General features: G+C 52.4%; 10 protein-coding genes across 10 annotated transcripts; 4 read left to right on the top strand and 6 right to left on the bottom strand.

Annotated features, from left to right (window-relative positions):
- Positions 1-646: 646 nt before the first annotated feature.
- On the bottom strand, positions 647-1,066 carry HER10_EVM0013437 (uncharacterized protein; the record flags this gene model as incomplete). Its single annotated transcript, XM_035482794.1, has 2 exons — positions 647-936; positions 991-1,066. 2 exons carry the CDS (start codon positions 1,064-1,066, stop codon positions 647-649), a joined length of 366 nt encoding a protein of 121 aa, XP_035334540.1.
- A 2,235-nt stretch (positions 1,067-3,301) lies between these two features.
- HER10_EVM0010409 (uncharacterized protein) lies at positions 3,302-4,355 on the bottom strand (the record flags this gene model as incomplete). Its single annotated transcript, XM_035479869.1, has 2 exons — positions 4,236-4,355; positions 3,302-4,186 (listed from the first exon to the last, which is right to left on the bottom strand). Exons 1-2 carry the CDS (start codon positions 4,266-4,268, stop codon positions 3,302-3,304), a joined length of 918 nt encoding a protein of 305 aa, XP_035334329.1. The 5' UTR covers positions 4,269-4,355.
- A 651-nt stretch (positions 4,356-5,006) lies between these two features.
- HER10_EVM0011794 (uncharacterized protein) lies at positions 5,007-6,752 on the bottom strand (the record flags this gene model as incomplete). Its single annotated transcript, XM_035481213.1, has 5 exons — positions 6,707-6,752; positions 6,304-6,648; positions 5,959-6,245; positions 5,637-5,897; positions 5,007-5,582 (listed from the first exon to the last, which is right to left on the bottom strand). Exons 1-5 carry the CDS (start codon positions 6,738-6,740, stop codon positions 5,007-5,009), a joined length of 1,503 nt encoding a protein of 500 aa, XP_035334441.1. The 5' UTR covers positions 6,741-6,752.
- Positions 6,753-7,359: 607 nt separating this feature from the next.
- On the top strand, positions 7,360-8,283 carry HER10_EVM0007948 (NmrA-like family protein; the record flags this gene model as incomplete). The annotated part of the gene is made up of 1 exon (XM_035477486.1): positions 7,360-8,283. The coding sequence occupies one exon, from the start codon at positions 7,360-7,362 to the stop codon at positions 8,281-8,283; it is 924 nt and encodes a 307-aa protein (XP_035334151.1).
- Positions 8,284-9,156: 873 nt separating this feature from the next.
- On the top strand, positions 9,157-11,726 carry HER10_EVM0011426 (glycosyl hydrolase; the record flags this gene model as incomplete). The annotated part of the gene is made up of 4 exons (XM_035480859.1): positions 9,157-9,811; positions 9,866-10,429; positions 10,478-10,886; positions 10,940-11,726. 4 exons carry the CDS (start codon positions 9,157-9,159, stop codon positions 11,724-11,726), a joined length of 2,415 nt encoding a protein of 804 aa, XP_035334413.1.
- Positions 11,727-12,723: 997 nt separating this feature from the next.
- HER10_EVM0004578 (cytochrome P450) lies at positions 12,724-14,520 on the bottom strand (the record flags this gene model as incomplete). The annotated part of the gene is made up of 5 exons (XM_035474214.1): positions 12,724-12,883; positions 12,961-13,127; positions 13,189-13,503; positions 13,563-14,354; positions 14,467-14,520. 5 exons carry the CDS (start codon positions 14,518-14,520, stop codon positions 12,724-12,726), a joined length of 1,488 nt encoding a protein of 495 aa, XP_035333930.1.
- Positions 14,521-17,461: 2,941 nt separating this feature from the next.
- On the top strand, positions 17,462-19,260 carry HER10_EVM0007831 (FAD dependent oxidoreductase; the record flags this gene model as incomplete). The annotated part of the gene is made up of 7 exons (XM_035477374.1): positions 17,462-17,863; positions 17,930-18,210; positions 18,263-18,324; positions 18,440-18,518; positions 18,570-18,679; positions 18,730-18,954; positions 19,020-19,260. 7 exons carry the CDS (start codon positions 17,462-17,464, stop codon positions 19,160-19,162), a joined length of 1,302 nt encoding a protein of 433 aa, XP_035334143.1. The 3' UTR covers positions 19,163-19,260.
- A 339-nt stretch (positions 19,261-19,599) lies between these two features.
- Positions 19,600-20,130, top strand: HER10_EVM0013252 (FAD dependent oxidoreductase). Its single transcript, XM_035482616.1, has 2 exons — positions 19,600-19,836; positions 19,904-20,130. The coding sequence occupies exons 1-2, from the start codon at positions 19,684-19,686 to the stop codon at positions 19,958-19,960; spliced, it is 210 nt and encodes a 69-aa protein (XP_035334529.1). The 5' UTR covers positions 19,600-19,683; the 3' UTR covers positions 19,961-20,130.
- Positions 20,131-20,134: 4 nt separating this feature from the next.
- On the bottom strand, positions 20,135-23,087 carry HER10_EVM0004403 (uncharacterized protein). The gene has a single exon (XM_035474051.1). It carries the CDS (start codon positions 22,142-22,144, stop codon positions 20,285-20,287), a length of 1,860 nt encoding a protein of 619 aa, XP_035333915.1. The 5' UTR covers positions 22,145-23,087; the 3' UTR covers positions 20,135-20,284.
- Positions 23,088-23,196: 109 nt separating this feature from the next.
- On the bottom strand, positions 23,197-26,402 carry HER10_EVM0009731 (uncharacterized protein). Its single transcript, XM_035479208.1, has one exon. It carries the CDS (start codon positions 25,811-25,813, stop codon positions 24,047-24,049), a length of 1,767 nt encoding a protein of 588 aa, XP_035334282.1. The 5' UTR covers positions 25,814-26,402; the 3' UTR covers positions 23,197-24,046.
- Between the last annotated feature and the right edge of the window lie 267 nt (positions 26,403-26,669).

Here is a 26,669-nt window from a genome sequence, read left to right on the forward strand (position 1 = left end):
TCAGCAGCTCAAGGACAGCCTGCTTTCCTAGTTGCATATTTCATGCCGCCGCTGATTCAGGGCTGCCTCCAAGGCGAAACTGGAGCGCGATGAGATTGGGTAGATCTCTCGAAGGCTAAGAGAGTGTCAAAGTCAGCCGTACTCGTCGAGAGCCAAGTTGACCCGAACACAACACTTAGTCACCCACCTTGAAAGGCTTGTTTTTTTTTTTTTTTCTTTTTTTTGGATAGTATTATTCCTCCCTCTAGAAGGTGTCTTCATACGATATAGTAGACTTAGTGAGGTGGTGCCTAGATATGCACCTGTCCTCTTATGAGAAGGCGAGGTCTTGTCAAGGCGGAATCGAGATGCTCTGAAGAGGCCATTAGGTTGCAACCCCAGAGGCTCTTGGTAGCTTGAAAAATTCAATCAGTTTGATCGGTTGGATGGTAACGAGCCCTTCTGGAGCGGCCAAAAATGCAGTGAAAGTCAGGACACGTCCTGACGCTGGATCTGGTCTAGCGACCTTGGCATGCGGCTCTACGCATCTACTCTCACAATCATTCGCTCAAGAAGATCCTCTTCTCTCTGTTCTCTCTGTACTAGTCAAGGGTATTCTAGAATCACCCCTACATCGTTAAACACTTTGCACTCATCACAACCCCCTTCACTTGCTACACCCACCCTGCGCTCCAACAGTGTACGTAGCCCCCCGAATATCATTCGATCCAGGCGTTCCCTTAGCTTGCCCTCGAGCATCCTCTATAGTGAAAGTACCCGCGAGGAAATCGTTCAAGTTCGCCGAGGTGTTGATCCCGTTGACGCGGTCGATGACGTGGCACTGCTCGTTTTGGCAGCAGCATTGCGGCGTGCCTACGAAGTTGGGGCTGCCGCCGGTGATGGCATCCGGGTCTCTGAAGATTTGAAAGGTTTTGCACTTCTTGGCTTGTCTTTCGGCTAAGGCATTGGTCAGTAAATGAGTTCAGGGTGGTGATATCATAAGTCACGTACTCAGATCTTTGCTTGGTAGGACTGAGGAGGCGACTAGGGTGGCGGCGATGAGCGGGAGGATGTAGGTGCACTTCATAGTGGCGTTGAGGTTGTAAGTTCAACTCTTCCAAGAGTGGCTTGAAGAGGGCTTTAAAGATAGACTTAAGAGAATGACTTGGAGAACGGACTTGAGGAATAGACTTGAAAAGCGAATATCAACATTCCTTCGTGAGTAAATTTAGAAGTATAAGGCTCATCTATATACTCACTTCGTTCAAACCCCGAGATGCATCGTTGCCCCTTCGCTTGTAAGTCCGACGGCGTTCGTCGCCTGAAATTGCCATCTCATCCCAATCCGCTTGGAAAGCTCGGATGACGGATCCAGCCCCGAGTCAATTTGTAGGGGGTTGCCTGCTAAGAAATTGACTCGACTGCCTTTCAAAGATCCTCTGAAAGCTTGATTCTCGGGAAATCGGAAGCGCGTGCTTAGTTAAGGTTCAAGGCAACACACGAGAGGAGACAAATTTCATCTGCTTACCGCGTTGCTAAGAAACAGCTAAATTGTGCACGTCCACCACACTATCCGATTCTGGGCCCCGATGAGAAGAGCCCCAGAGAGCAGAGCCACGATGGTTCCAGGACGATGGTAATAAGCTTTTGACTATTGTTGCAGATGCTCATGTACGCGTACGGATCTCATCATTCGAGGAACACTAACACGGTCGTTCCGACCAGAGTTGACCACCTTTGCTCGATTGGTTTACAACCATCAGAGGATTGGTCTCCCATACGGTTAGATGTGTGTTATTCGATGTCATTGATACAAAATCTGAGGGACCGAATGCTCGTGTTCGTCCATTCTCTGTTGGTACGAGTGTTACATAGAGTACTGCAGTTTCAGGGTTTAGGGACCACGTGGAAAGTCTCTGATGGGCTGAACATACCATAATTCACTCTACTCGGCTGTTGCGCCTTGGCCAGAAGTCAAAGCATTCTCATCTGAAGGGATTGAGTTGCCGTTCATCCGTAGGGGCTTAGAGTGTGAATTGGCATTGCAAAAAAACGTCCATGAGTCGAAAGCGCATTGTCCATGCCGCGTAAGGGACCGCGACCTGTGGGAACAACCGCAGCACCATACAAAGACTAGACTTTCTTACTCGATTGCATACAAAGCTTGGAATTGACTTTGAAAAATCTTCTGAAGCTGGTAACACCATGAGTCGTTCGTAGCAAGAGCTCCTTCCTGGCGAGTGGGCCTTGAGACTCAACTGGAAAGTCCGACGGTACGGCCAAATCAACCCATGAAGACCCTGAGCTAAAATTATGGCTACGCAAATCAGCCTGTCGCTGAGTCAGACATCATACCCAAGTGAACGTTAGGACGTGCTGGAGTGTCTCGAGTCGCGATGTTAGCTAGGTACCCAGGGCACAAATAGCTCGGTCTCTGTGCAACAGGCTGTGTCAGACCTAATTACCTTCTCAGCTTTGCACTTTCTGAAGTGCGACCTGCGCCGGGGTAAAGATGCAGTAAACTCCAACATTGGTAGGGGGAAACACGGCACCACTAGTATTGCTAATGCTGTTAGGCCCTCTATGTAAAGCTCCTCAACCGCTGTGATCCCCTCTTTGGGGGTCAGATCGTTGCAGTGAAGTAATTTTGGCATCAGTCTGCTGCCATGGTGGGGGATGGGGCGCGTCCCAAATAAGGGATATCGTTTGAATGAGAAGCCTTTGGGGGGAGCTAAAGTTGCAGTGAAGAGTTGCCACATGCCGCCGCGACCTACATTAACGCCATCGATGCGCGCGGGTGTGAGCGAGAGCGACATTGACTCGTATTTCAGTCAGGATGGAATGACGTTCGCAATATGTTGCGGACAGGGTGGGGTATCTGCGTCTGCAACAGGTTTGCTTCTGTACCTTACACAACCTGAATTATGGTACGCCTATTCTTGCTGTCTGTCTTGGGTCTTTGGGTAGGAACATGAAGTAAACCAATAACGACGATCATCAGTAATTCTATTAGAAAGGCATGATCGCCATCAGTTTTGGAGATCAGTCATCCACAAGTGCGCTCAATCACACTGATCTAGGCCATGCTGAAGACGCAGACATTGAATGAAATCCTACTTTCTATGAGTTGAACGTACACTTCTATGTAATTAAATCAACTCCCTAAAGCCACTGTATGCGCATCCCTAGTGAAATGCATCCATTATTCTTCCTAAAGATAGCAGGATCATTGTCATCACAAAATTGAGTGCCTCTAGCTTCTCAACCTAGATATCCTCGACTAGGTGGAAAGGGAACCATAAAACAAAGCGTAGCTAGATGATCAAGCAGATACAATAGACTTGGCAATCTCCTGGACCAAAGCCTTCATCTCCTCGGTCGAGTGCTCCTTCAGACCCAACAGGTCGTTCTGCACACTTTTGTAGCCGGGCTTCGCCTCCTCAGTCTGCGAGGCGCGAATAATGTATCCCAGCCATACCCACTCGTCAAAGACACCCTCAGAAAGAGCCTTGTCTGACTTCGCCTGCACGTCTGCCGTATTCTCTTCTGCAATTGCCCAGCCTTCGGCGCCCGTCACTCCCTGCGCGGCCTCCACAATCTCGCGCTTCGTCAGCTTTCCGTCGTGGATGCGAACCGTCTGGTTCTTCGTCGCGTCGGGGTTTCTCAGTACGCCAACGACAGCCTTTCCGACGGTCGAAAGCCTCGTCACACTGATGGGAAATGAGCCTCCATTGTAGATGGTGGCCTTCTTTCCAGCCACGTCGGCAATGAAGCCAACGTTCAGACCCCAGTCGAGGAAGAGGTTGTTGTAGATGAATGTGTACGACAAGCCCGTCTCTGCGGCCCGCTTCTCTAGGAGGTCCTCAATCTTGACCTTGTCGGCGAATACGGGCAGTGCACGCGCAAGAGGGTTCTGCAGGTCACTGCCAAACTCTGAAGGAATGAAGCGAGTGACGCCTGCGTCAATGGCGGCCTCGATCACCGTCTCCTGGAGAGAAAGTCCAGCTGATCCAATGGTGCTGACGACGGCTTCATGGCCCTTAAGCGCTTCCGCAATGGCGGTCTTTGATGTGAAGTCGACGGCGACTTCTTTGACTTTCGATGAGAGTTCCGTGGGGAGCTTTCCTGTGGTGCGGGAGAGCACAGTAACCTCGAGACCGGCGTCGACGAGCTCTTTGAGGACAGCCGCGCCTAGGGAGCCAGCAGCCTAGTATCTGTGAGCAGCTGATTCAATAGTTGGATCTTATAGGACTTACACCGATGTGAGCAATACGGGTCAGAGAGGGCATTTTTGCGCTGGATATTTGAGACAGAAATAGAGGTGATACACAGGAGGTTAATCGAGTAGAATTGGTTGCGGTTGAGAGATATCGTCTTGTTATCCTATGGTGTATCGCCAAGTAGCCTAGAAAAAGTGCGAACGATAGCTCTCATATGTAGTTGGAAATAATGGTTCCGAGTCAGAGTCTTGGTATCGAGATTATTGATGTTCCGCAAACGATCGTGGCGTTATTCGAGCCGTGAAGCAGACCGGATGTATTTTGGTTCCGGGCTTGTAAGAGGCTTACAGTGAAACGGAAGCAAAATGTGTTCTTAGCGCAGACGGACTGAGAAAAGCACCCCAACTCCGTCAAACAGAACCAAAGCAACTTGACTGCTGAAAAATCTCGGACCCAGAATGATGATAGCCGCCACGGGCAGAAACCCACATCTTACTCATATTAAGGGATGAGGCTATCCCTAAAAGTAAGACTTCCCCCCTCTCCTCAGTTCTGGGCAAACTTTACCTCTTCTACTCCTTGCCAACGTCTATCCCATTTCAGACTCCGCGTGGTATAGACTGAGAAGCAGGGTTAACAGTAATGCTAGACAATCGCCTCGTTTATCACTGCTCCTGAGAGGGTTTCATGAACAACATTAGTTGGGCGGCTGTGGTTGAAGACTTCGGGATGACGATACTATTGCATTCCCTGTATTAACTCCGGTGAGTTCGCTGCCATTACTGTTGTTCAATTATGTTATGCAATCTATGCGAATGATGGTACAGTATTGCTGGAGCTGATCGCCGAACTCAAAGTGCCAAGATAGTCCACCAACACATCGTCATCCTTGTGCAGATCCTGCTGCACCCAGATGGACTGTATCGTATTCTTGACTGCTTGAATGCTTCGTATTCGAATATCTCTTTGGGTTCTTTCGATTAAGTTGATGATGCCGATCCTCTGTTCGTCACATCGTGCCTCGCAAGCAAGAATCAGTAGAGGAAAGAAGTGTTCGCAGGTGCATGACTGAACAGGTCCCGCAAAAGCCGCCTCCACCAGAGCGTCGAGGTCCGCAGGGGGTTCCCATGGGCTTTGTGAGGCTCGCACAAGATAGATCTGTGTTGCCATCTGGTACAGTTCGATAGCGAAGGCGGCCTCCGGATCTGAAGCCGATGGGATGGCTGGTTTGACAGAGATATCTCGGACTCTTCCACCAAGGTCCTTGAGCTGATTCTGGTAACTTTCGTCCTGACTTCGAGGATCTCGAGGATCTATCAGCGTGTCGCAAACCTCGGAAAGCAAATTGAGAATCGCATAAGTCGGATTCACGGGCGGTATATTCTGCCAGGGCTATCAGGGGGAAAGCAATGGATGGTCATGAGAGAATGAACTTACGGGTCTATATCTCGTTAAAGGGGGATACTGGGGATTCTGAAGTACTGCATTCTGCTTGACTGATTTCGGAGGAATAAACGACTTGTGGCGCCAATGGTGCAAAGCGAACCGAGATTGGGTCTCATGATAGTAAGCCCAGCTCAACAATTGACCAACGTCGCTGTCATGCGGTTCGTCTTGTAGTCGAGTGGCATGAATCATGTCAACAGCCCCCCATGTGTGCAAAAGCCACTCGCCCGAGCCTTCCAAAGGTTGCATTATCTATACAATAGAAATCAATTAAGCAAAGAGGCGGTATGATGGCGACGGAGCTGCCACTCACCTCAAAAGCTCCGAGAACCATAGACGCAGCCACGTGCTGAGCCGCTCTCCCCAAGATCAAGGCCTCGCTGGTCACTGAGGTTGATAGATAGCGAATTGCCTGTATCTTTAGCTTCAAGGCTTGTTCATTGAGCCCATGGCGGTGTAGTGAAGCATAAGAAAGTAACGCATTGCGAAGAGCAAGCCCGGAATTTGAATTTTTGGTTAGGGCCATGCTCATCAGCGCATTTCGAATTTTCCAGGTATTCTGACCGAATGTGACCAATGATCTGTAGGCAAAGTTTTGAACTAGAACGACTATCAACCATGAAGACCAGGGCTGGATATTGTGTGTTTCTAAGCTTACAGTGATGGAAAAGGTCTGTATCCATAGAAGATGAACCGACTCCAACTTGGGGCTGCCTCAGGAGCCTTGGAAACGATGGCGTTGTATGGCAGCCATGGCTCTGCAGGGCCGAATAGCCATACAATTCCATGTGATGCGAAGTTGCATTCACGAAAAAGGGATTGACGACATTTGGGTTCGACCGTTCAATGGCCGTCACTGCTGGTGCTTCAATACCCTTCAGCGCTCGTTTGTTGTCGCCTTCCCTCGGCCACGACAATCGAAGCTCGTATCCTTCACATTTTCGCTGGGATCTGTCACACTTCATGCAGGTTGGCAGAGTCCCGTCGCATTGAATCTTACGAGCTGAAGACGCGTCGTAAGCAAAGCCCAATCCAGATACCTGCACGCGTTACTGACTGACCTGTGCACGTCCAGCAGCACTTTCGTGTCTTCATTGCGGCAACAGGTGGGCCGGCATCTTCTGGTGAGACCAGACTTCAGTGGCCACCGTTGTCGGGTCGAATCGGTAGATGTCGCAGTTCTCAATGTGTCACGAGAATCCCAGAAGCTTAGGCTCGGAGAAAGTTGCTGTCGCTGGGTCGCTGACATTTATGTAGTCGCGTGCAGGCAAGGAAGACTAGCCATTTGTAAGCTATCCTTCTAAGCCTCTTAAAGATGCATTACGAAAGGATCCCCGAATCCTTCCCATCTATCACTTACCCCACAGGAAGCAACTTTTATCGAGACTAAGAGCTTTGTGCATCTCGCCGCTTGTCCGTTTTGGGCGGTTTGCTGACTTCGGACTTCACTTTCACCCGTCACCTCTTGCGACAAACGCGACGATTGGGCGCCAGCAAATCCTCAGTATGCGCAAATCACTGAGCATTATGAATCAAGAGAAGCGGCGTTTCGTTGCTACAGAGTCGATGCAAAAAGCCTTTTACCTGGATATAAATGATCGCTTTCGACCTCGAAATGTTGAACAGATATTCATCTCAGAGTCATCCACAGCATCACTTTTCTGCTCTTCCAATACCTTCAAATCACACCAACCATCTATAAGACACAGTCAACATGACTACCTATCTCATCACCCAAGCAACTGGCCAGCAGAGCCGCTCGGTCATCTCCCATCTTCTCCAGGCGGGTGCCAAGATCCACGCAGTGGTTCGCGACCTTCAGAAAGTCCACCCCAGCCTTCAACATCCCAGCATCACCCTCTTTCAAGGAGAAAGCAAGAACTTGGAAGATGTTCTTCGAGCGGCCCAAGGCTGCAAAGGAGCTTTCCTCAACACGGTCCCATACCCGGGTCTGGAGGCCTTGCAGGCCAAGACCATCGTCGAAGCATGCCAGAAAGCCGGCATCGAAACTGTTGTCGCAGCTACGACCCACGGCACAGGGAACAGAGCTTTCTGGGATGATGATATCATCAAGGGACTCCAGCTACACCAGTACTTCTCCTCCAAGGCGGAAGTCGAGGAAATTGTCCGGACCGGAGGGTTCACGTCGTACACCATTCTCCGTCCGGCTGTCCTCCATTTCGACTTCTTCGTACCGGGTGCTTACGGCAACTTTCCTCGGCTCCCTACTCATGGAGAAATCGACGACGTTCTTCTCAACGGTGCTCGTGTGCCTTACACGGACACCAACGACGTTGGCAAGTACGCTGCAGCAGCTCTGCAGGACCCGACCAAGTTCAATGGCCAAGAGATCAATATGGGAAATGAACTTCTCACCATGGAGGAAGTGCGTGACATTCTCGTCAAGGTCAGCGGCAGAAAGGTAGGAGTGACCAAGCGAACTCCCGAGGAGCTGGAAAAGCTGGGGATCAGCGTGTTTGGCCAGAAGTTCCATCAAATGTCCAATGTGAAGGATCTCGGCTGGGGTATTGAGTCTTCAAAGAATGTCGGCGAAATGTACGGCATGCCTCTGGGTTCAATTGAAGAGGCATTGCAGAGGGACAAGGCTCTGCTCCTGGAGTGCTTGCCTGAAAACTAGCCTCGCGGAGAGGTTGGATCCGGGATTTGCCATTTATAGAGTAGTAACAGTACCTTGGCTCATTGAGCGTGTTTAACATACTCCAAGATGTTGTCGCATTTCGAATCAAGCATGACTTCAGAAAACGCAAGAGTTCATGACTACTGGGTGCCTATGACACGGGGTTCTATAAATTGAAAGTACCCTGTCTTCCTCCCGTGACCGTGTTTTATCGTGTTTTCCCATAGGATGACGGCAGCTCATCCCGTGGCATAAGGCGACCCAACCTCTCGTTCTCTGCATCTTCGCGATTTGAATGACTGGTGTAGCGGGGTCCGGCACCGGCGCTGCCCCACGGAGACGGGGCTGTGGATGAATCAAGTGATTTACTTTGAATTTAACCGTAAACTCAGAAAGCCCATCATGATTAGCGGCAATGCGACGCTTGGAGAAGGTCATTGCAGGGCCCATAATCGAAGTAAAGGATACGTCGAGAATATGTGTCAACTCGATTGCTTTTTTGTCTAACATGAATATTACCCGATCCTACGACAAAGATCTTGGAGCTTCGGTTAGGCAATCGAGAAATAATTGCATCATCCAGACTGGAGCGGGCCTGCCAAGCAGAGGGGACACAAAAAACATGCTGCGATAATCTAACCATGCCGGCGCACTAACCAATCCAAGCATCGTCTACCGGCACTTCCCCATCACGTTTGTTGTCGTATGCGGGGAAAGTGGATATAAACAACTTCCAAGGTTGTAGATCACCACTCCAGAATCCAACGCTTCGGGTCAATGCTACCCGCCAAAATGTAATAAGAAGCGGCTATCCGCATCAGCCGGTGGGATGTAGGTTCTTGATGCCCTCCCTGCAACGTGAATGCGACGATCATGGGAGTGCTTTACAAGTTTGCCATTGGCCTCAGTGGCGCTGTGGCCGGACTATCCGGACTTGCGCAAGCAAAAGACTACACGCCATACGTCGACCCATTTCTTGGCACCGAGGGCCCCGAGCCTGGGTCATCTTATCAAGGCGGGAACACGTTCCCCGGCGTAACGCTTCCGTTCGGAGCCGTGAAAATCGGCATCGACACTACGAGATGGGATACCAGGTATCAAGCTAATGCGGGTTACACCGTTGAAGGAAATGTTACAGCAATTTCCATGTTGCACGTCAGCGGCACCGGGGGCGCTCCGACTTACGGGCTGATCCCACAAATGCCTCTCACAACCTTGGAAGGGGTCAATCTACTCGACAACTTGACTTACATGCAACCAAGAGCTGAGCACGACGTCGCCGAGGTTGGATACTACAAGACGTCTCTGGAAAGTGGCGTCATAGCTGAGATGAGCGCCAGCATGCACGTTGGTATCATCAAGTATGAGTTCCCTAGAGACGGTGGCCGTCACATCTTGGTAGACTTAAGCCACTATCTCCCAACTCGTGGCAAGGAGTCTCAATGGTACAGCAATGGTCTTTTGGAACGCAGCGACGATGGTTCTTCGTACACTGGTTATGGTGTGTACAGGGAAGGCTGGTCTCTTGGTGAGTTAGTATGCAGTGTGTCTTGAAGATGACAGCTGACGTTGACTCGGAAAGGCGGCGACTTCAAGGTCTACTTCTGTGGACAGTTTGATAGCGTGCCCGAAGACGTCGGGCTCTTCTCTGGCATTTACACGGACCCATATTGGCCGAATACCACAGACGTCAAGCCATTCTATAATAACGACACGTCGATTAAAGGCGGCGTGGATGGATACCAGTATGCCGACCGAGTTGGAGGCATCTTTACGTTCCCATCAAGTGTCACAACCCTGACTTCCAAAGTTGGAATTTCGTGGATCTCGTCCGAGAAAGCTTGTCAATTCATCAAAGATGAAATTCCCCACAATGACCTCAATCAGACGGTCAGCGACGCAAAGTCTCAATGGAACGAAGAAGTACTCTCCAAGGTTGATGTCAAGACTGATAACCAGACGCAGTTGGAAATGCTGTACACTGGACTTTACCATGCGCACCTGATGCCTTCCGACCGAACTGGCGAAAACCCTCACTGGGCGACTGAAGAGCCGTATTACGACGACTTTTACACGCTTTGGGACACCTTCCGCTGCACTCACGCACTCATCTCGTTGATCTTACCCAGCCGTCAGGTTGATATGAGTAAGTATTTGGAGTCCCAATGATTGTGACAGATGCTTACAAAATCAGTCCGAGCCATGATTGACATCTGGCGCCACGAGCGGTTCCTGCCGGAGGGTCGCAGTCACAACCACAATGGCCGAGTCCAAGGCGGCTCTAACTCCGACAATGTTCTTGCAGATGCCTATGTCAAGAAGCTTGACGCTGATGGGTTCATCAACTGGGCGGATGGATATGCCGCTGTGCGGACCAACGCCGAGGTACAGCCATACAACAACTTTGATTTCAATGACCCAACAGGGAGCACCAAGGAGGGAAGGGGTGCCTTGGATGACTGGAAGAAGTATGGTTACGTATCTGTCAACTATGGCAGAAGCGTCAGCAAGACCGTCGAGTACTCTCTCAATGACTTTGCTGTGTCACAAATTGCCAAGGGTGAGGCACCCGAGGAGGCGGCAACCTATCTGAACCGTTCCACGTAAGTTTCCCTCTCCTTATCTATGTCATGAGGGCCATTGCTTACCGTATCAGTGGCTGGCAAAAGATCTGGCTCAAAGATGCTAAGGCACTCAACTTCACCGGATTTCTCGCTCCCCTCGAACCCAACGGTACAGTTCTACCAGGCTATAGCCCACTCGAATGCGGAGAATGTAACTGGGAGGCCATCTCTTATGAAGGCACGCCATGGGAGTACAGCTTCACTGCACCGCACGACATGTCCACCCTGATCACCTTGATGGGAGGTCCCGTCAGCTTTGAGCATAGACTCGACACGAGCTTTATACCCGGCTTGGCCGAGCAGGATCAAGGAAACAACGGAATCGGAGATATGATTTATAACCCCGGAAACGAACCGAGCTTCATGACACCGTTCTTGTATAACTACGTCGGAGGCCGACAATGGAAGAGCGTGATGAGAAGCAAGCATATTGTCGACGACTATTACCACGTCGGCGCGAGCGGCATCCCCGGCAATGATGATGCGGGAAGTATGAGCAGCTGGCTCGTGTGGAACATGCTCGGCCTGTATCCGGTTGTCACGCAGCCTGTCTATCTCGTTCTCTCGCCGCGATTCGAGGAAATTAGTATCCGTCTAGGCTCTGATGGCGGGCTCTTGCGGATCACCGCAACTGGTCTTGAGCAAGGCCCGTATGTTCAAAGTCTGAAGGTAAACGGAAAGGAGTGGAACAAGAGTTGGGTCACTCACGATGACCTACTTGGGGAGAACAAGCAGGGAGGTCTGTTTGAGTTTGTGTTGGGCGCGGAGCCCGCGGAGTGGGACTCGGGCGAGTTACCACCCAGCCCGGGTGCCCTTTGAGAGCTAGAATCGCCAAATCAGGTACATAGATATGTAGATGTGGTACGATATGGACTGATACTTGTACTAATCTCGCCGAATCTTCACCATAAGTAGACAGGATGATGCAGAGTGTCATATCCTTTGATCGCCGTAACTCACCTTGATAAGCTCGTTATGTACCTGTTTGCTTTGTGATGAGGTATGATCTCCAATAATCTCTCGTTCTTGCTTAGCAATCGCACTGCGGATCTGAAACTAGATGTGTCGATATGCGTTGTTCCGTCTTCTTGAGTCAACTTATCGTGGAACTGCACGTCCAAGCGGACTTATGGATAGGATTGATGTGATCTAATCGGGTTCCGTGGGCCGCATATGCAGCTGTAGTGTCCTCAATGGGCAAGTCACAACGGCGAATGGGACCTTTAAAACACACCGTCTTGGTTTCAATCTCCGCGCATTCGCTTTCGCAATGCCTCGCAGGGATTCTCGTAAACGGCCTGTCACCCCTAAAGGTTGATCTGAGATTCGGGAGGGGCAGTCTCCATCTGCAGGGTTTAGAGACACAATGACTTCGATGAACTAGGCGGATCATTACTAGTAGATTAGTAGGCAGAGAAAGATTGCCTAATATATAGAAACCTTGCCAGTGTTTGGCTGTAGCGTCAATGGTATGTTGCGTTCTATCTTGGCAAGAAGGAGCCCACGAGTTGCAGTCCGATTGCGAGACATGCAACAATTATCACCGCTCGCTTCTTGTGGCTTAGATGTGTCATTGAGATGCCTGAGCGATGACTTGAGTCTGTCTTGCAATGTCTTCGTCATTGTGCTGAACTGATGCTATGACCTAAGATATAAAAATACTATTCGTGGCTAGTAAGAAATACGCCTAAAATGCCCAAGAGCTATGTAACTTGTAGTCTATGTGTAGAACTTATGTGGAAGTGTCGTGAGATGAGGGGGTCACAGAACCGAATGAATCCTGGTCTGCGTTCTGTCCACAGTTTAAGATCCGCGTTCAGCGCCTGACCGGCTTCAGGTAGGCGTTCAAAGGGCCCTTCTCCCAAAGCAGGTAGATCTTCTGCCTGCCAGCCCAGTCGCGGCTGTCATCAGCAATCTTGATGTCGAAGTTCCACAACATGCGAGCGAGAATGAGGCGCATTTCGACGTAGGCCAAGCTGAGTAGGTAAATCATGTCAGCAATCGTTCATTAAACACAGAGTTGACTTCTGTACGATATCGAGGGGAAACCCACTTTCTTCCAATGCAATTGCGGGGTCCGACGTGGAACGGCTGGAAAGCTTCCTTGTCATCGCTGGCGAAGACGGGATCTTGCATCCATCTCTCGGGGTGGAAGCCAAAGGGATCGCGGAAGTTCTTCTCAGAGTGGTACATAGCCCACTGGTAGACAGAAACAGTTGTCTGCGAAGCTCGGTTATTAGTTACAGTCCAGTAGCTTCGGGAGTCAAGAAGTTGTACGTACGTCTTCGGGAACATAGTGGTCCGCGATAGTCGCGCCTCCCTTAGGCACAATGCGGGGCAGTCCGATGGGCACTGGAGGGTACAGGCGGAGCGCTTCTTCGAGGCATGCGAGGAGGTAGGGCAGGTTGCTGACGGAAGTGAAGTCGATTTCGCTCTCTTCCTTGAATGTGGAACGGATCTCGTCGGTCAACCTCTTGTGCGCGTCGGGGTTCGTCAGCAGGTAGTATGTTACGCCGGAAAGCAGTGTCGCCGTGGTCTCGGAACCGCCAATAATCAGAATGCTGCTGTTGGCCTTGAGCTTCTCAAAAGTCATGTTCTGTAAACGATGTTAGTCTCTCCGTTTCCTCCAAGTTTTGGAAACAATTCGCAACGCACCCAGTCTTCCTTCTTCTTCAAGAGACCCTCGATGAGATCAGGACGCGAACCCAGATCCATGCGACGTCTGAGCTTTGCCTCGGTAAATTCTTCATGGTGCGCTCTTTCGCGCTTGGCCTTCTCAGGAACCATGGCCATCATGAGCTTCATAACAAAAGGGTAGTGCTTTCCAGTCTGCAGAACAGTGCCCAGTCGCGCCATCTGGAAGATTGCCGCAACCCAAGGGTGGTAGTCTGAGCCGTCGAGACAGCCAAACGATTCACCAAAGGCAAGGTCACCGATAACGTCGAAAGTAGTGTAGTTGTACCAGGCTGCCAAGTCGAGGGGCTTCGCGCCGTCATCTCCGTGCTGGTGAAGTCTCTGGATGAGTAGGTCGACATATCCCTTGATCATAGGCTGCTGGTCGCGCATGCTCCTCTCGCTGAAGCCGTGCGCTAGGGATCTGCGCAGAACGGTGTGCTCCTCGCGATCAGAGCTGACGATATCGGAGGGCGCACCGGGAACGGAGCGGTAGAACTTGAGCGACTTCTCCATTTCGGCGCCGCCCTGGGTCTTGTGGCCCATAATCTCCTTCCAGGCACGGGAGTCGTGGAAGGCGAGCTCATCGGGGGCGATGCGGACGACTGGGCCGTATCGCCTGTGCAGGTCGAGCATGTCAAAGGGGAGCGTGCCGGTGAGCAGCTTGTAGCAGAACGGGATGCGGGATGTGCGCATCCATATCGGGCCAGGAAACTTTCGGAGCGGGTGGAGAAAGAGGCAGTAGAATGCTTGGGCGAGCTGGTAGGCGACGTACTGCAGAAAGTTTGTTAGATTGCGGTGTTCGGTTGTGTAGTGTAGCCTCACGGAGCTGAAAAAATCAAGCTTTCAAGTGCCGGCCGGGGTAGAGCGGGAGACGGGGACTTACAACGCCTACTAACAGGCCTAGAGTGTTGACGAAGCCAAGTTCTAACAACTTCATGTTTGCGAAAAGAATCGATTCTCTGAATGCCAGGATGCGACAGAGATGGAGACAGAGGGAAAGGTGAAAGGTGCAAAGTTCGAGAATGAGTTGACAACCAGATCTCAAATACCAACACAAGGCAGGGCGTTCCATCGAGCTGGTTTTATTCTCAACTTCAGACTCACAAGTTCAGACGAATGCGAGTTACGAGTACGATGATTAAGATGTCTAAGCCTTAAAGGCGGGGAGGGGTGTGTGTCTTCGTCTGTCTTTCCCTATGGCATCATGGTATGGCGGCGGACTTTAGGGTACCGTTTGAACTTGGTCTTGGACCGGTTTCTCTAAGGTCCCATGTTTTGCAGAGGAATGGCGTGTGACAAGCGACCCTCCATCTCCATCCCATGATTGTCCCGCCCCCAGTATGCCATGCTTTGGATGCCTTCTTCTTCTCTTCTGTGGGAGAAACCTGAACCCCACCCATGGCGTTTCACTACAATTACCGACATGTGGAACAAATGGTGACCATCCTCGGCGTGGATCACATTAGTGTAGTAGTAGCAGTAGCTTAGCAGTCGCGGCCCGCAGCCGGTGATCAATGCTCTACTGCCTGCCTCCTCCAGGGCAAGGCAACAGTAGTCCGTAGCCTGTAAGGCAAGTCTTGCAACACTGTCGTGTAAAGGAAAGGGGTCGGTCTCGTGTTCGGTCTCGCACTCTGGGGCCCTTCCATCGTGGTCGTCGATCGTATGGCACCGTGGACGGGGTGCTCCGTGCCATGCGTGCACTGCATAAGGGGGTGGGTGAAAGAGGAACCGGGAACACTGCAACGGTTCAGTTGCCATCAAATGTCTTGGGATGTGCCAAGTTACATCTTGGGAGAATCTGACGAATCAGAAAGGCATAATTACGATGCCGCGGCAGCTTTACTGCTTTTACGCGGGGATCTGGGCCGTTGAGTGGGTTGTTTTGGGGTCCGTCTTGGCCTACGCTAGCCTCGAAGTTCGAACCCTTCCCTCCACTGAGTGCCCATCCGAGGATTCATTACTCGTGCTGTGTGGTGTGTGTGTGCGCGCGGCGGGACAACCATGACGAAAGACGAGACGTAGGCGGACTTGTCATTGGAGATCTGATGAGTACGCTGGTTCGAGAGCTGGCTGCAGATCAGTACGACGTCCCGTCAAGCTGGATGAACCCCCAATCTCTGCGACGGGTTTTTGGATGACATCGACAACCCGAGACCGACCCCGAGATGGGCTTCCAAGAGATCGCCACGGGCAACTCGCAAGCGGTCGTGGCAGTGAATGAGACACAATGGCAATAACGCATTTTGCTGACTTGCTAAGTCCGACGAAACATATGATGAGCGGAGTTTCCCTCTGCAATGGCTGAAGACACAGATTTGATGATGACCATTGACATCGCTTGGAGTACGAAGAAATCATGGTTTTCGCGGGAGTCGGGAGTGATTAGTTATTGTGACCCACAAGCTTTCGGGAATTTAGCAGCGCCTCGGAGGACATAACGAATCCGGGATTGACTGCTGCTCGGCTATACCCCTTGCAGTTACCTCATGGTTTGTTAGCTGTGCCAAGTCGGGGGATTGACGAGCGTCCGACTTTACGCGGATAACTCTTTGCAAATAAACTCTCCAGCTCCCCCACTCCTTATCAGTAGGGAATGCTGGCTGTGTTGATATGAACCTGTTCTGATTGCGTAGCGACGCCTCTTTTCTCCTCTCGACCATCTTTTTTCCTTCAGTGTTTCCACGTCCTCGATCTCAAGTCTCTCATTCCTCTCCATGTCTTCACGCGAAGCCTCTGGTTCCACTCCCGTTTCAACTTCCGGCTCGTCTTTCCTCACTTCTGGCTCATGTGGGCATGTGCGTTGAGTGAACATCGAAGCTCCTGCTACGCATTCACGAATAGACTTCACGTCACAGTCTCATGATGGCGTCAACTCCTCATTCTGCCCAGAGGGGTTGATAAAGGCAACGTTCATCTCGGGGACCATTCGTGTTTACGTTCATCTCTACACCCATCGACCTTGTTTTCCAGAAGCCTCGAGTGAAGATTTTGCCCTTGATTGGCACTTCCGTCCGAAGCCTCGCCCCAGCCACTCACGTTCTCTTGACAGCCATGAAACCACGCCGTCAGTGAATTTATCTGCGACACCCCTTTCAACACTTTAACATCAGAGGTTGCAGAGACTAAGATTTCTATCGTGTGCCCACAAAATATGTCAAATATCTATTCAAACCAACGGGCATGACCTTCCGCATCAAGATATTCTGCCCAAACAATTGGTCAATAGACTTCTGCTGGGGTCCCGTAAAGTTTCGGCTGACCTGCAACTTGCAAGCAAATCACAGGGTCACGACCAGGACTTCCCCACGATCGGTCCGGTCCGAAGACCTTCGGCCGACAGGGCTCTTTTGCAGCAGATACAGGCCCTTGATTGTGAGGGAAAGTCTTGGCGCAATTCATGATGGGCAGAAAACTTAAGTGTCAAGAGCTGAAAACGAGGCTTGAAATTGGGCAGGCGCTATCAAGTGTTTGGCATTATGGCAGCATTTATAGCTATCAAATCCCCATTTCAAGTTTACTTCATGCTGATCAGAATCCGGGGCATGTCTGACCGCAAGATCATCCCCAACGATGGATCGAGTGGCTTGCAGGTTACTTGCCGGCCGTCGACGCCAGTCCGTGAGACAGCATCTGAGCTGCAACATAAGACGACGCCTCTTTCGCATACCGACAGTAGCTTACGCTCCCGAAGACAGTTGATAAAGTTCAGTGTTTGTCCCCTCGGAAGCATGCGATTACCCCTCCTTTCCTCGGCCGGTGTCCAACTTCACCTCGTCTTCTGGTACCGGCTAGTAAGCCTGTGAGAAAATTTCGAAATCAACATTCTGCGAATCACTGCATCGATTAAGAGCGCCTATTTCTCGTACGCTTGGTGCATCATGCTGGATATTGCAATCATCGGCGGTGGAATCGCCGGGCTCACGGCAGCCATCGCGCTCCGGCGAGCAGGCCATTCTGTGACGATATACGAGAAGACGTCGCTGAACAACGAGATCGGGGCCGCGATCAACGTGCAGACGAACGCATCACGTCCGCTAGTGGCTCTGGGAATGGACCCGGCGAGAGCGAAGTTCGTGATGGCCACAAGCAGCCGGCTCATGCGAGGAGATACCCTGGAGGTGACCCACGAACTCAATCTTGGGGCTATTGCAAATAGTTACGGATCGCCGTGGTATTTTGCGCATCGGGTCGATTTGCATGAGGAATTGAAGCGGATGGTGATGGCGGCTGACGGCGGCCCGCCTGTGACGTTCAAGTTGCGGAGTGAAGTGACGAGTTATGTGAGCTTGCGTGAACCAGGAGTCTGATTTTATGCAGAGACATCAGCATGCTAACGATGGACCCAGAATCCGGAAGCTGACAGCTTTACTCTTCGAGACGGAGTCGTCATTTCTGCGGACCTCGTGGTAGTTGCGGATGGTATTCACAGCGGTGGCGTCGAGGCGATTCTCGGGTCTCCCAATCCCGCGTTTCCCGCAGCCCAAGACAACTTCTGCTACCGGTTCTTGATACCCATGGATGCTGTACTTTCGGATCCAATTACCTCCAAGCTATACAAAGATGCAGCTGGTGGTTTTAGGCTATTTCATGGGGATGGTAAGAGAATTGTCACGTATCCGTGTAGAGAGTATGTTGACCAGACGGAATGTCACACTAAATCTTCGACTGACGCATCGTAGCGGCGAGGTGCTCAACTGTATTGCCATTTTCCACAACGAATTTGACTCTTCGAGCAGAGAAGGTAAGTGAGCCTGCCTTCGTGATCGCGCAAGAGGCACGCAGAACAAAGACCACCACGGGCAGCTGAGGTCCGGTTTGCTGGCCAGGAAGAACGAGCCGCTGACTATCATCCTAAGACTGGCACAACTCGGTTGACCAATCTTACCTACTGAAGCTTTTTGAAAACTTTCATCCCAGTGTGCTGGCTCTTCTTCGGTAAGTGAGGCCTATAGGAAATGCAAAAGCCTGCCGGCTGATGAGTGACAGTAAGGCAAACGAAGTGAAGCAGTGGCCTCTGCTTTACAGAGCCCCCATTCCAAGATGGAGCAAGGGCCGCATGGTTCTGATTGGGGATGCAGCTCACCCAATGCTTCCACGTAAGGCTTCTGCCCAAGTCACCATGCCTTGACTCACATCCTATCTGCAGACCAGGGGCAAGGAGGTGCGCAAGCCATCGAGGACGGCGTTGCCCTCGGCGTGTGTCTATCCAACACAACCTCAAAGGACGATGTAATCGAGAGACTGGAAGTGTTTGAAAAAATCCGCAGAAATAGGGCCAGCGTAGTCACCATCTTCAGCAACGCTGGGCAAGAGGAGGCGGAGAAGATCAAGGAAGCTGCGTCAGAGTTCATACCTGTCGAGCGTATCCCCAGTGAGTCGCGGCCTACTCCCTCTATGATTCCGGCTAAAAGGCACACATCTAATCGGACTGAACAGCAAATCCAAGTGGCTTCTATGACTTCCACTTTAGTTACGACATCATGGAAGACGCGGCTGAGCACATGCGGAAGCTCGATCCCAACTTTAGACTTCCCGAAGCCTTTTTGAAAAACGAACCGGGAAATCGAGCATTTCTATAAGAGAAGAATGACTTTGAGTTGGATAAATTCGATTCAAGAAGTAGTGGGCGGACTTGGGCTGTTGTATGAGGTCCCAGTTGCCGACAACTTCATTCACAGGGTACTTCTTTCCACTTACTTGAGTGAAGTACCTCAGTCAAGGTACCTTGGAATGTTGAGAAATGAAGGAAGGCACGAGGTTCTTAGTTGAAGGGAAGAAGTAGCAGGGATCACTCAATGATATTCGAGTAAGGAGGTCCTCGCTCACTCCTGACATTTGTCGTGTCGGTGGTGTTGGATGCAGCCATAGACTCTCCCTCCTGTCTTTCTCCTCTTCCTGTCATCACATCAACGATCGACAAACACTCCTATTTCTGTATATCTTTGAATCCCGCTCTCCCTAGGTATAACTATCTTCTCCGAGCGAAGTATTTGAGTCGGCGACTTTCCACGCCAACACTAGCTACCTCGGCGAGAGCGACAGCATTCTCGAGCTCTTCCAGGTGGTTCGGACCACGAGGGATTGACGACCTGTCACCGCCATGGACCGAAGCCTCGACCAATGGGACGAGATTTCGCCGTTGCTCCGGTTTCTTGTTATTATCGGAGTGGTTGAGACACTTGCTACCATCTTCTATTTCTGTGTCACGCTGTGGTGCCTGGCTAGACACAAGAGGACGATTGACGATGAGAACGTAGGTAGCATTGCCACGCCCATTTCTCCCATCATAGCACTAATCCATTCACCTCGTGTCTCAACAGCCTCCTATCAGAACCAAAGAATCACGCGATGCCCACGGCGGCAAACATCGAGCATAGGAAGATGAGCCAACCCCCCTAGCTCGCGTCGTCTTGGTTCCCGAGCGAAGAGGAGGACCCAAACAAGATCACTGGGAGCCAACCAACCCCTCACCTGCACCCTCTCTCGCACCGGCTGCCCCGTTGTATGCCATTTCAGAGGCAAGCCTCAGCAAATATTCATTCACAGTGCTAGCCTTGAAATCACACGATCGGTCTTGACTTCAGGCGGTATAATTGCGGTAGGAATACATGGGATGGATGGGGCCCTGATGAAGGACAGACTTTCTTCACTGAATCGGCAGGCCTACTGATACACTCTACTAGTATACACTCTTCACCCACTTAACTTCTGTCTTCCGCCCGTGACTGTTGCTCCGGTGCGTAGACGCGTTGAACTGCGCGGTCGTGAGCCGCCTTGAGCAGCACCAGCTCGCGTTCGTGTCTCCTCCGCATCTCCCTGGCATCAGGAGGCAGCATCGTCTTGTACAGAGTTTCTCTCGCCTTGACCTCGGTACAGCGTGCCAATACGGCCACGCTTGCCAGCCATGCGGCTAGGAACGCAAGGAATGCTTTTTGTCCCACCAGCCAAGAGTCCAGGCCGAAGAAGTGCACCACCAGCAGCGTCACACTCAGCAGGCATTGACCGATGGGCAGTGCCAGATCCACGATGGGCCACACATTTGGACCAAAGGCGCCTCTATCCTTCATCTTTTCTTCGTAATTCATCAGTTCGTTTTTCCACTTGAACTCGCATTCGTGTGCTGACTTCATGTCTACGAGGCGCAGATGATATGCCTCCGTGGCGTATACGATACGCGAATGCCGCTCTTCGTACGAGTTCTTGGGCTCGGCCCATTCGGAGAAGAGGGCATCGAGCTCGGCTTTGGCTTCGCGGACCAGTCGCGCCCGCCGGCGGGGTGTATCGGGAGCCTCGACTCTGGTCCCCGCTGGCACTACTTGAGTTGGTGTTGATGACCTCGTCCTCGTTGATAATAGAGGAGGCAAGGTTTTGTCGGTTTCGATGGTCGGAGACTTCCCTAAAAAGTCTCCTGATTCGTACTCAGTTGGGTCCGAATCTATGGGATGTGCTTCGTAATCGTCGTCGGACCCATAATCACTTTCACCGTCGCTCTCACTTTCTCCGACCTCTTCCTCATCCTTGCCCTCATACTCAACATCGTCGTCCTCGCTTTCCTCGGCCATGAAGCTAGAGCCGAACCGATAGGGGTCCTGATCAACGCTCTCACGTGCAAACATTTCGCAGATTTGGACCAGCGCATCGACGCATCTCCTGTCCAGCTGCGAATCACCCTGCACCTCCTGCTCCCTCTCGCACACCCTACCGATTGTGTCGATGCACTTATTCACAACGGCAAACTTTGCATTCTGTTCGGTTACGCTCGCCGAGGTTGATGCAATCGCTGCCCCGGCCTGTTGCTTGGCCAAGTCCCTCAGCTCTTCCAGCGTCTCCTCGACCTTGTCCAGCCGCTCCACCACGTTGGAAAAGCTCCCCACCGATTCTGTGGGACTATCATCCTCATCCTGTTCCGGGACAGCCTGCGGGAATGACGCGAAGCACATTTGAGGCGCGTACATTGGCGAAGGCGCTGTCTGCGGTCTCTTTGGCAAACTTATCGTGCCTGGCGAAGTTGCGCTCGCCGGCGACATTGGTGATATGGTGGTGCTGACTGACGACCGCCTTTGAATCTCTCTCCACCCTTCCACCATGCGCTTCATAAACGCTGCCTGGTCGGGCATGATCTTGACGACCTCATCGGCGGCACTGGAGATGAAGTCGTCTGGGAGGAGAACAGGACAGGTTGATGAGCGGCGAAATGGCGGCATGGAGACCGCCGTGGATGGGCGGCTGCTGTAGGTGGCGGTAGACGGACGGCTGTTGTAAGTGGCCGTGGAGGGACGGCTGTCATTCTTCTTTTCGGTGCGTTCTGACTCGGAGGTTGTGTCCTGGAGCTGCTGGTGCTTGTAGACGTCGACCTCGTCAAAGTAACCGTCCAGGCTTTGTGACGACTTGCGCGATGAAGCGGGCGTCTCGATACCGTCGTAGCTTTCATCCTCCTCGTCCCCCTCTTCCTCATCGTCGTACTCATCGCTGGAGAACATGAAGTCACCGAGTTCCTCCGAGAGTCGTCTTGGTGCGAGGGCGGGGGACCCTTGTCGGGGACTAGCTGGGAGGTCCCTCATTGTGCTGGTGTGTTGAGTGTTTGTGCGTGTAGTTGATGAGTTGTTTTAAGTCTCTAATGAGGCTCCGTTTCTTGAAGATTATGGATGAGTGAGTTGTTGCTCTGCGTGGATAATGGCAGTTTGAAGTGTTGGTCTTGGTCAGCTCCCAAGTGGGCGCTGGTTGGGATGGCGGGATTGCGGATTGCGGCAAGGGGGGGTAGGGAGGGTACGGAGGGATGCGAAAGGGGAGGGGACCCTTGGCGCGGGGTGAGTGGGCTGGGGGGCTGGCGGTGAGTGAAAAAGGCCGCACGATGGTCAGTTTGCGTTGCTACTGAAGGCTGCACCTTGATCCCCCAAAGAGAAGTAAAAAGAGAGCACGATCCTTTTGAGATGTCGGGGATATTTTGTTACGACGAAAAGACAAGAAAAGATGGGATGGAGCGATCTATAGAGCTAGGATGAAACCTTTCGGAGACGGGTTGTCGTGGTTTGCGGTTGTGGTTGGATGCAGTTTAAAGAACGGGCTGCAGCCAGAAAAGACTAAAAAAGACTGAGAGACAAAAAGGAGAAGAAAAAGGTAGTCTGTACTCCGTAAGGTATGAGTGTATGTAAAGTATGTATGCAAGTCTTGCAGATGCGCGCAGAAGAAGGTGTTTCCGATCGGCGGTCAAGATAAACTTCGGTCAAGACCTAGGCACGGACGGGACGTCCATCCACGAACATGAGTCTATGACTGCTGTAAAGGTACGGAGTATGGTTGACGGGATGGGAGGAGTATGTATGCATGTATCGATGTATAGGTAAGTGAGTGGATGAGTACAGCAGACCAGAGAGAGAGAGAGGCAAAAGAGTGGAATCAAATGTAAGAGAGAGACGAATGATACAATGAGAAGAGAGAATGAGGGATAGCGCGCCTCTCGAAAGGGATATCACGCGAACGAAGGTAAGGGAAGGTGGTGAAGATGGTTGGATTGGAGAGAGAGAGAATCAGAAGGGCAAAATCGACCGTTGGCACATGCGAGTTTGTGTGTGTGCGTGGATAGGTGGTGGATTCTGCAGCACTTTAGCTGGGGGAGAGGGAATGGTTCGTTCCAATTCGTAGCTTTTGTGGTTCACCTTCGTTCTGGATCGGAAGGACGGACAGGGGTTGATGCATCACTCTAACTCGAGATGGAGAATAGAGGTGAGTGAGTCTGTAAGAAGAGTCTGGGCTGGACAACGCAGTTGTGTCGGTCTACCCGTCCATCGGTCGAGACCCCTCCAAAGTGCGATCACCAGATTTACCGAGAGTTTATCAGGGTGAGAGTGAGAGTGAATGTTCGCAGTCGTCGTCAAGTGTCGTTACCCATTGATGTATGTGTAAATGCAATAATCGTATTGTACAGACTTTGTCCATCCCATCCCATCCCTCGGAAACCCTGCCTGGTACCTGGTAGAAAACCCAAAACCCAAAATAAAAAAACCAAACGATGGCCAGCGATGGCCAGTGGTATCATAATCTTCGTCAATGCAATTTTTGGCCATCTTCTTCTTCTTCACTCTGCCCTTTTGTCGGTGTCCTTCCCTCGCGTTCTCGCAGAAAAAAATGTCTCCATAAAGTGCGGCCCAAAGCCCACCTGCATGATGCCACGTCAAATATCCCCTGTAGCTGCAGCAAAAGGGCAGCAAAAAATAGGCAAAGGACGAAAAAAAAAAGAGGTCCCCAAGGACCCGAAGACCCCTCCTCGGCTAGGAACAACGCCGCAGCCGCCGTGCTATCCCCACACACCGCTCTCTGCTCCCCAAACCCAGCCACCTCACCGGACGAACCATCCGCGGCGGGGATCGCTTGTGCGCTTGCACCAGGGCCTGGCAGACAGAGACAGGTGAGGTGCAGCGCACACGCGATACTCTGAAGTCTGTAGCCTATCCGTACGTCGGGTTTCAACTGTAACCGTACTGGATCCCAAGTCCGACCTTTGGGTTGTCGCCGCCAAGGGGACCGCCCACCCGCATCTTCTTGGTCGGGCTCACCATGTCCGATCGTGCCTCTTGGCCGTGACCGTTAGACACACCCCCGTTGAACTTGCGCTTGTCCGCACCACTCTTAGTAATGCCAGAGAACAGCTTCGCCTGGAGTCTGGCGCTCTTCTCGGCCGGTGCAGGTGTGCCGTCGCGAGAACCAACAGAGCTGGCAACTTCGAAGCTCTCACGGGGGTCGCGGCGCAACATCTCGGACGCTGCCTGGCTCGCTTGGCTCTCGTAAACTTCCTCTTCGTCGTCATTGCCGCTGCCGCCGGGGAGTGGACGGCGAGCGCCACGGGAGGTGCGAGATGCTTGCGAAAGGAACGAGGCCGACTTGGCTACGGACTCGAGAGCCTGGCGGGCGAGCTCTTCGTTGTCATCGGCCGAAATAGTGCTCTCCCGGCTCTTGCGAGCGCGCTCTTGAACCCGCTCCTGGATGGCCGGTGGCGGCGTGCCAGGAATCATTTGTGAGTTGCTGTACCGGTACCGAGGCTCGCTCTGAGGGACTAGGTTCACAGAGGGCAAGAGGCCAGATTGCTGCTCATGGCGCTGGGTGCGGGAGAGCGGCGTCGTTGGCAGGGCAGATAGAGACTGTGCGTTTCGGGTGTGCTTGGGAGGCATGCGGGGCGCGGGTCTGACCGCCGTCGTGGGCGTCGAGGGCGCGCTGTTGTTGTCCTGGCTGAGGGCCTGCAGCAGAGCCGCAATGGGCTCGGGGCCGTGATCGCGGTCGACCACCCTGGCCTCACGGTTGGCCGACCGAGGCGTCTGCTGCTTGGGGGTAGCTCGGTGAGGCTGCTGGGGAGTTGAGACGGCGGGCTGCTTGGGCGTCATGGCACCGTGAAAGATTCCGCCGGGGCTGCACAGCATGTGAAAGTGTTCCCGATTCTCCCGGATGCGGTTGAGCAGCATGTCGCGCTCCTCTGTGAGGCCGATAATTTCCTCCTCCTTGTGTGAAATAACCTTCTTTGCCCTCTTGACTCTTCGCACGAGGCCCTCGTTCTCGTCCATGGCCTCTTCGTACCACATCTTCATCTGGAGGTACTTCATCTGCGCCGACTCTGATGCAGCGCTGAGTTCGCGGACAGCATGACGGGAGTACTCTGCTGTCCTGAGGGCCTCGATCTCTCGCCTGGTCATCTCGTGCTCCACGGCTGCCCTCTTGGCATCCTCGTCCGCCTGGAGGCTTAGCAGGTTATACTGGAGCTTGTGGTGCGCGGCCTCCATCTTCAGCTTTGCGTGTTCTGCGATACTAGCCTGCATCATGGCTCGAAGTTCGTCTGCGGTAGCTTCGACAACCTGCTGAGGGGCGGGTGGGATGTATTCGGTCCCAAGACCTCCATCTCGTCGTACCGTCGCGTTGTGGCCTGTGGCGGGCGGGGAGAAGAGAGCGGATCGCTGGGAGGCGCCGTATGCGGTCTGCAGAGCGCCGTTGCCGGTATGCGCAAGCAACTGCGATGAGGGCGGCGGTGTCAGGGACGAGGGAATGACGGCGGAGGAGCTCAGACGGTCGTCGTTGACTTCGGTCTTGAATGATTGGTTGGATTCGGCGGGCGATGCGGGCACTTCAGTAGAGGGGAGTGTCACTTGTGAAGAGTTCAATGCGAGGACAGTGGTATCTTGAGGTGTCGTAGGAACGGTTGTGGTGTCGTTGGGCTGCTGGGCCGCAGCATCGGGGGCGGTGGCCATGATGGACGTGGGAGCGATAGTTCGGAGCGAGCGAGCTATGCCTCAAATGCGATCGGAGAGGAGAGGTGTAAATGTTGTTAATTGATTGATGCAATTCGAACGCGGGGTAGCTGTATGTGCGACTCTGGTAGAGAAGTGCCGGTCTGAGAGCTTGAGGTGGGTGAGTGCGGAGAGGAGACGTCGCGTTGAGAACCACGTCAGCGAGGGAAACAAGGCAGCGTGGATTGGTTCAGACAGAAGCCGGCGATGATGACAGAAGCGACACAGAGACGTGGAGCGTTGGGTTCGATGCAGAGATATAGCGACGAGGTGGCGGGGAGAGGAAAGGGGAAAAGAGAGCAAAGGCTCCTTGGTGGTGTCTCTGTGCTCAGCCGAACGCTCTTTGTCTTCCGCACGGGTTTGACGGTGGACGGGTAGTAGCGTGTGTGTGTGTGTGTATGCGTGTGGTGTGTGGTGTGTGGTTGTGGTGGTGTATTGGCGATGGTTGGTGGGCGGTTGCTGTGGGAGCAGATGGAAACGGAACGGCGCCAGAACCCAGAGCAGAGCAGAGCAGCACAGAGCACGAGCCAGCGGAACACCAAAAAAAGATGGTAGACAATCAGCGGACGGCCGGGGCTGGGGAGGATGTGGAACTGGACGGGGGGGAAGCTGGGCCGCGAAAGGGAAAAACCAAGGAAAAAAGAAAGGCTGGCGGTGGGCGGCTGAGTCGACGCTAGGCCCAGACGCGGACTGAGGTGGGCTCGGTGAAGGTTCGGGTGAGCTAGTTGAGGAGCATGGGCCAGGCCAAGGTGAACGGTAAGTGGCTTGATTGGTTTCTTCACCGAGAAGCTAGTCACCCCGTCTTTGTGCTCCCGGG

Source organism: Colletotrichum scovillei, assembly GCF_011075155.1.
Source record: "Colletotrichum scovillei strain TJNH1 chromosome Unknown Contig00005, whole genome shotgun sequence".
NCBI classification, from domain to species: domain Eukaryota; kingdom Fungi; phylum Ascomycota; class Sordariomycetes; order Glomerellales; family Glomerellaceae; genus Colletotrichum; species Colletotrichum scovillei.

Bases quoted from the DNA above. Each gene is read 5' to 3' on its own strand.
- HER10_EVM0013252 (XM_035482616.1), top strand. From the start codon at position 19,684: ATGGACCGAAGCCTCGACCAATGGGACGAGATTTCGCCGTTGCTCCGG. The intron at 19,837-19,903 runs GTAGGTAGCATT...GTGTCTCAACAG, and splicing joins GGACGATTGACGATGAGAAC to CCTCCTATCAGAACCAAAGA.
- HER10_EVM0004403 (XM_035474051.1), bottom strand. From the start codon at position 22,144: ATGAGGGACCTCCCAGCTAGTCCCCGACAAGGGTCCCCCGCCCTCGCA.
- HER10_EVM0009731 (XM_035479208.1), bottom strand. From the start codon at position 25,813: ATGGCCACCGCCCCCGATGCTGCGGCCCAGCAGCCCAACGACACCACA.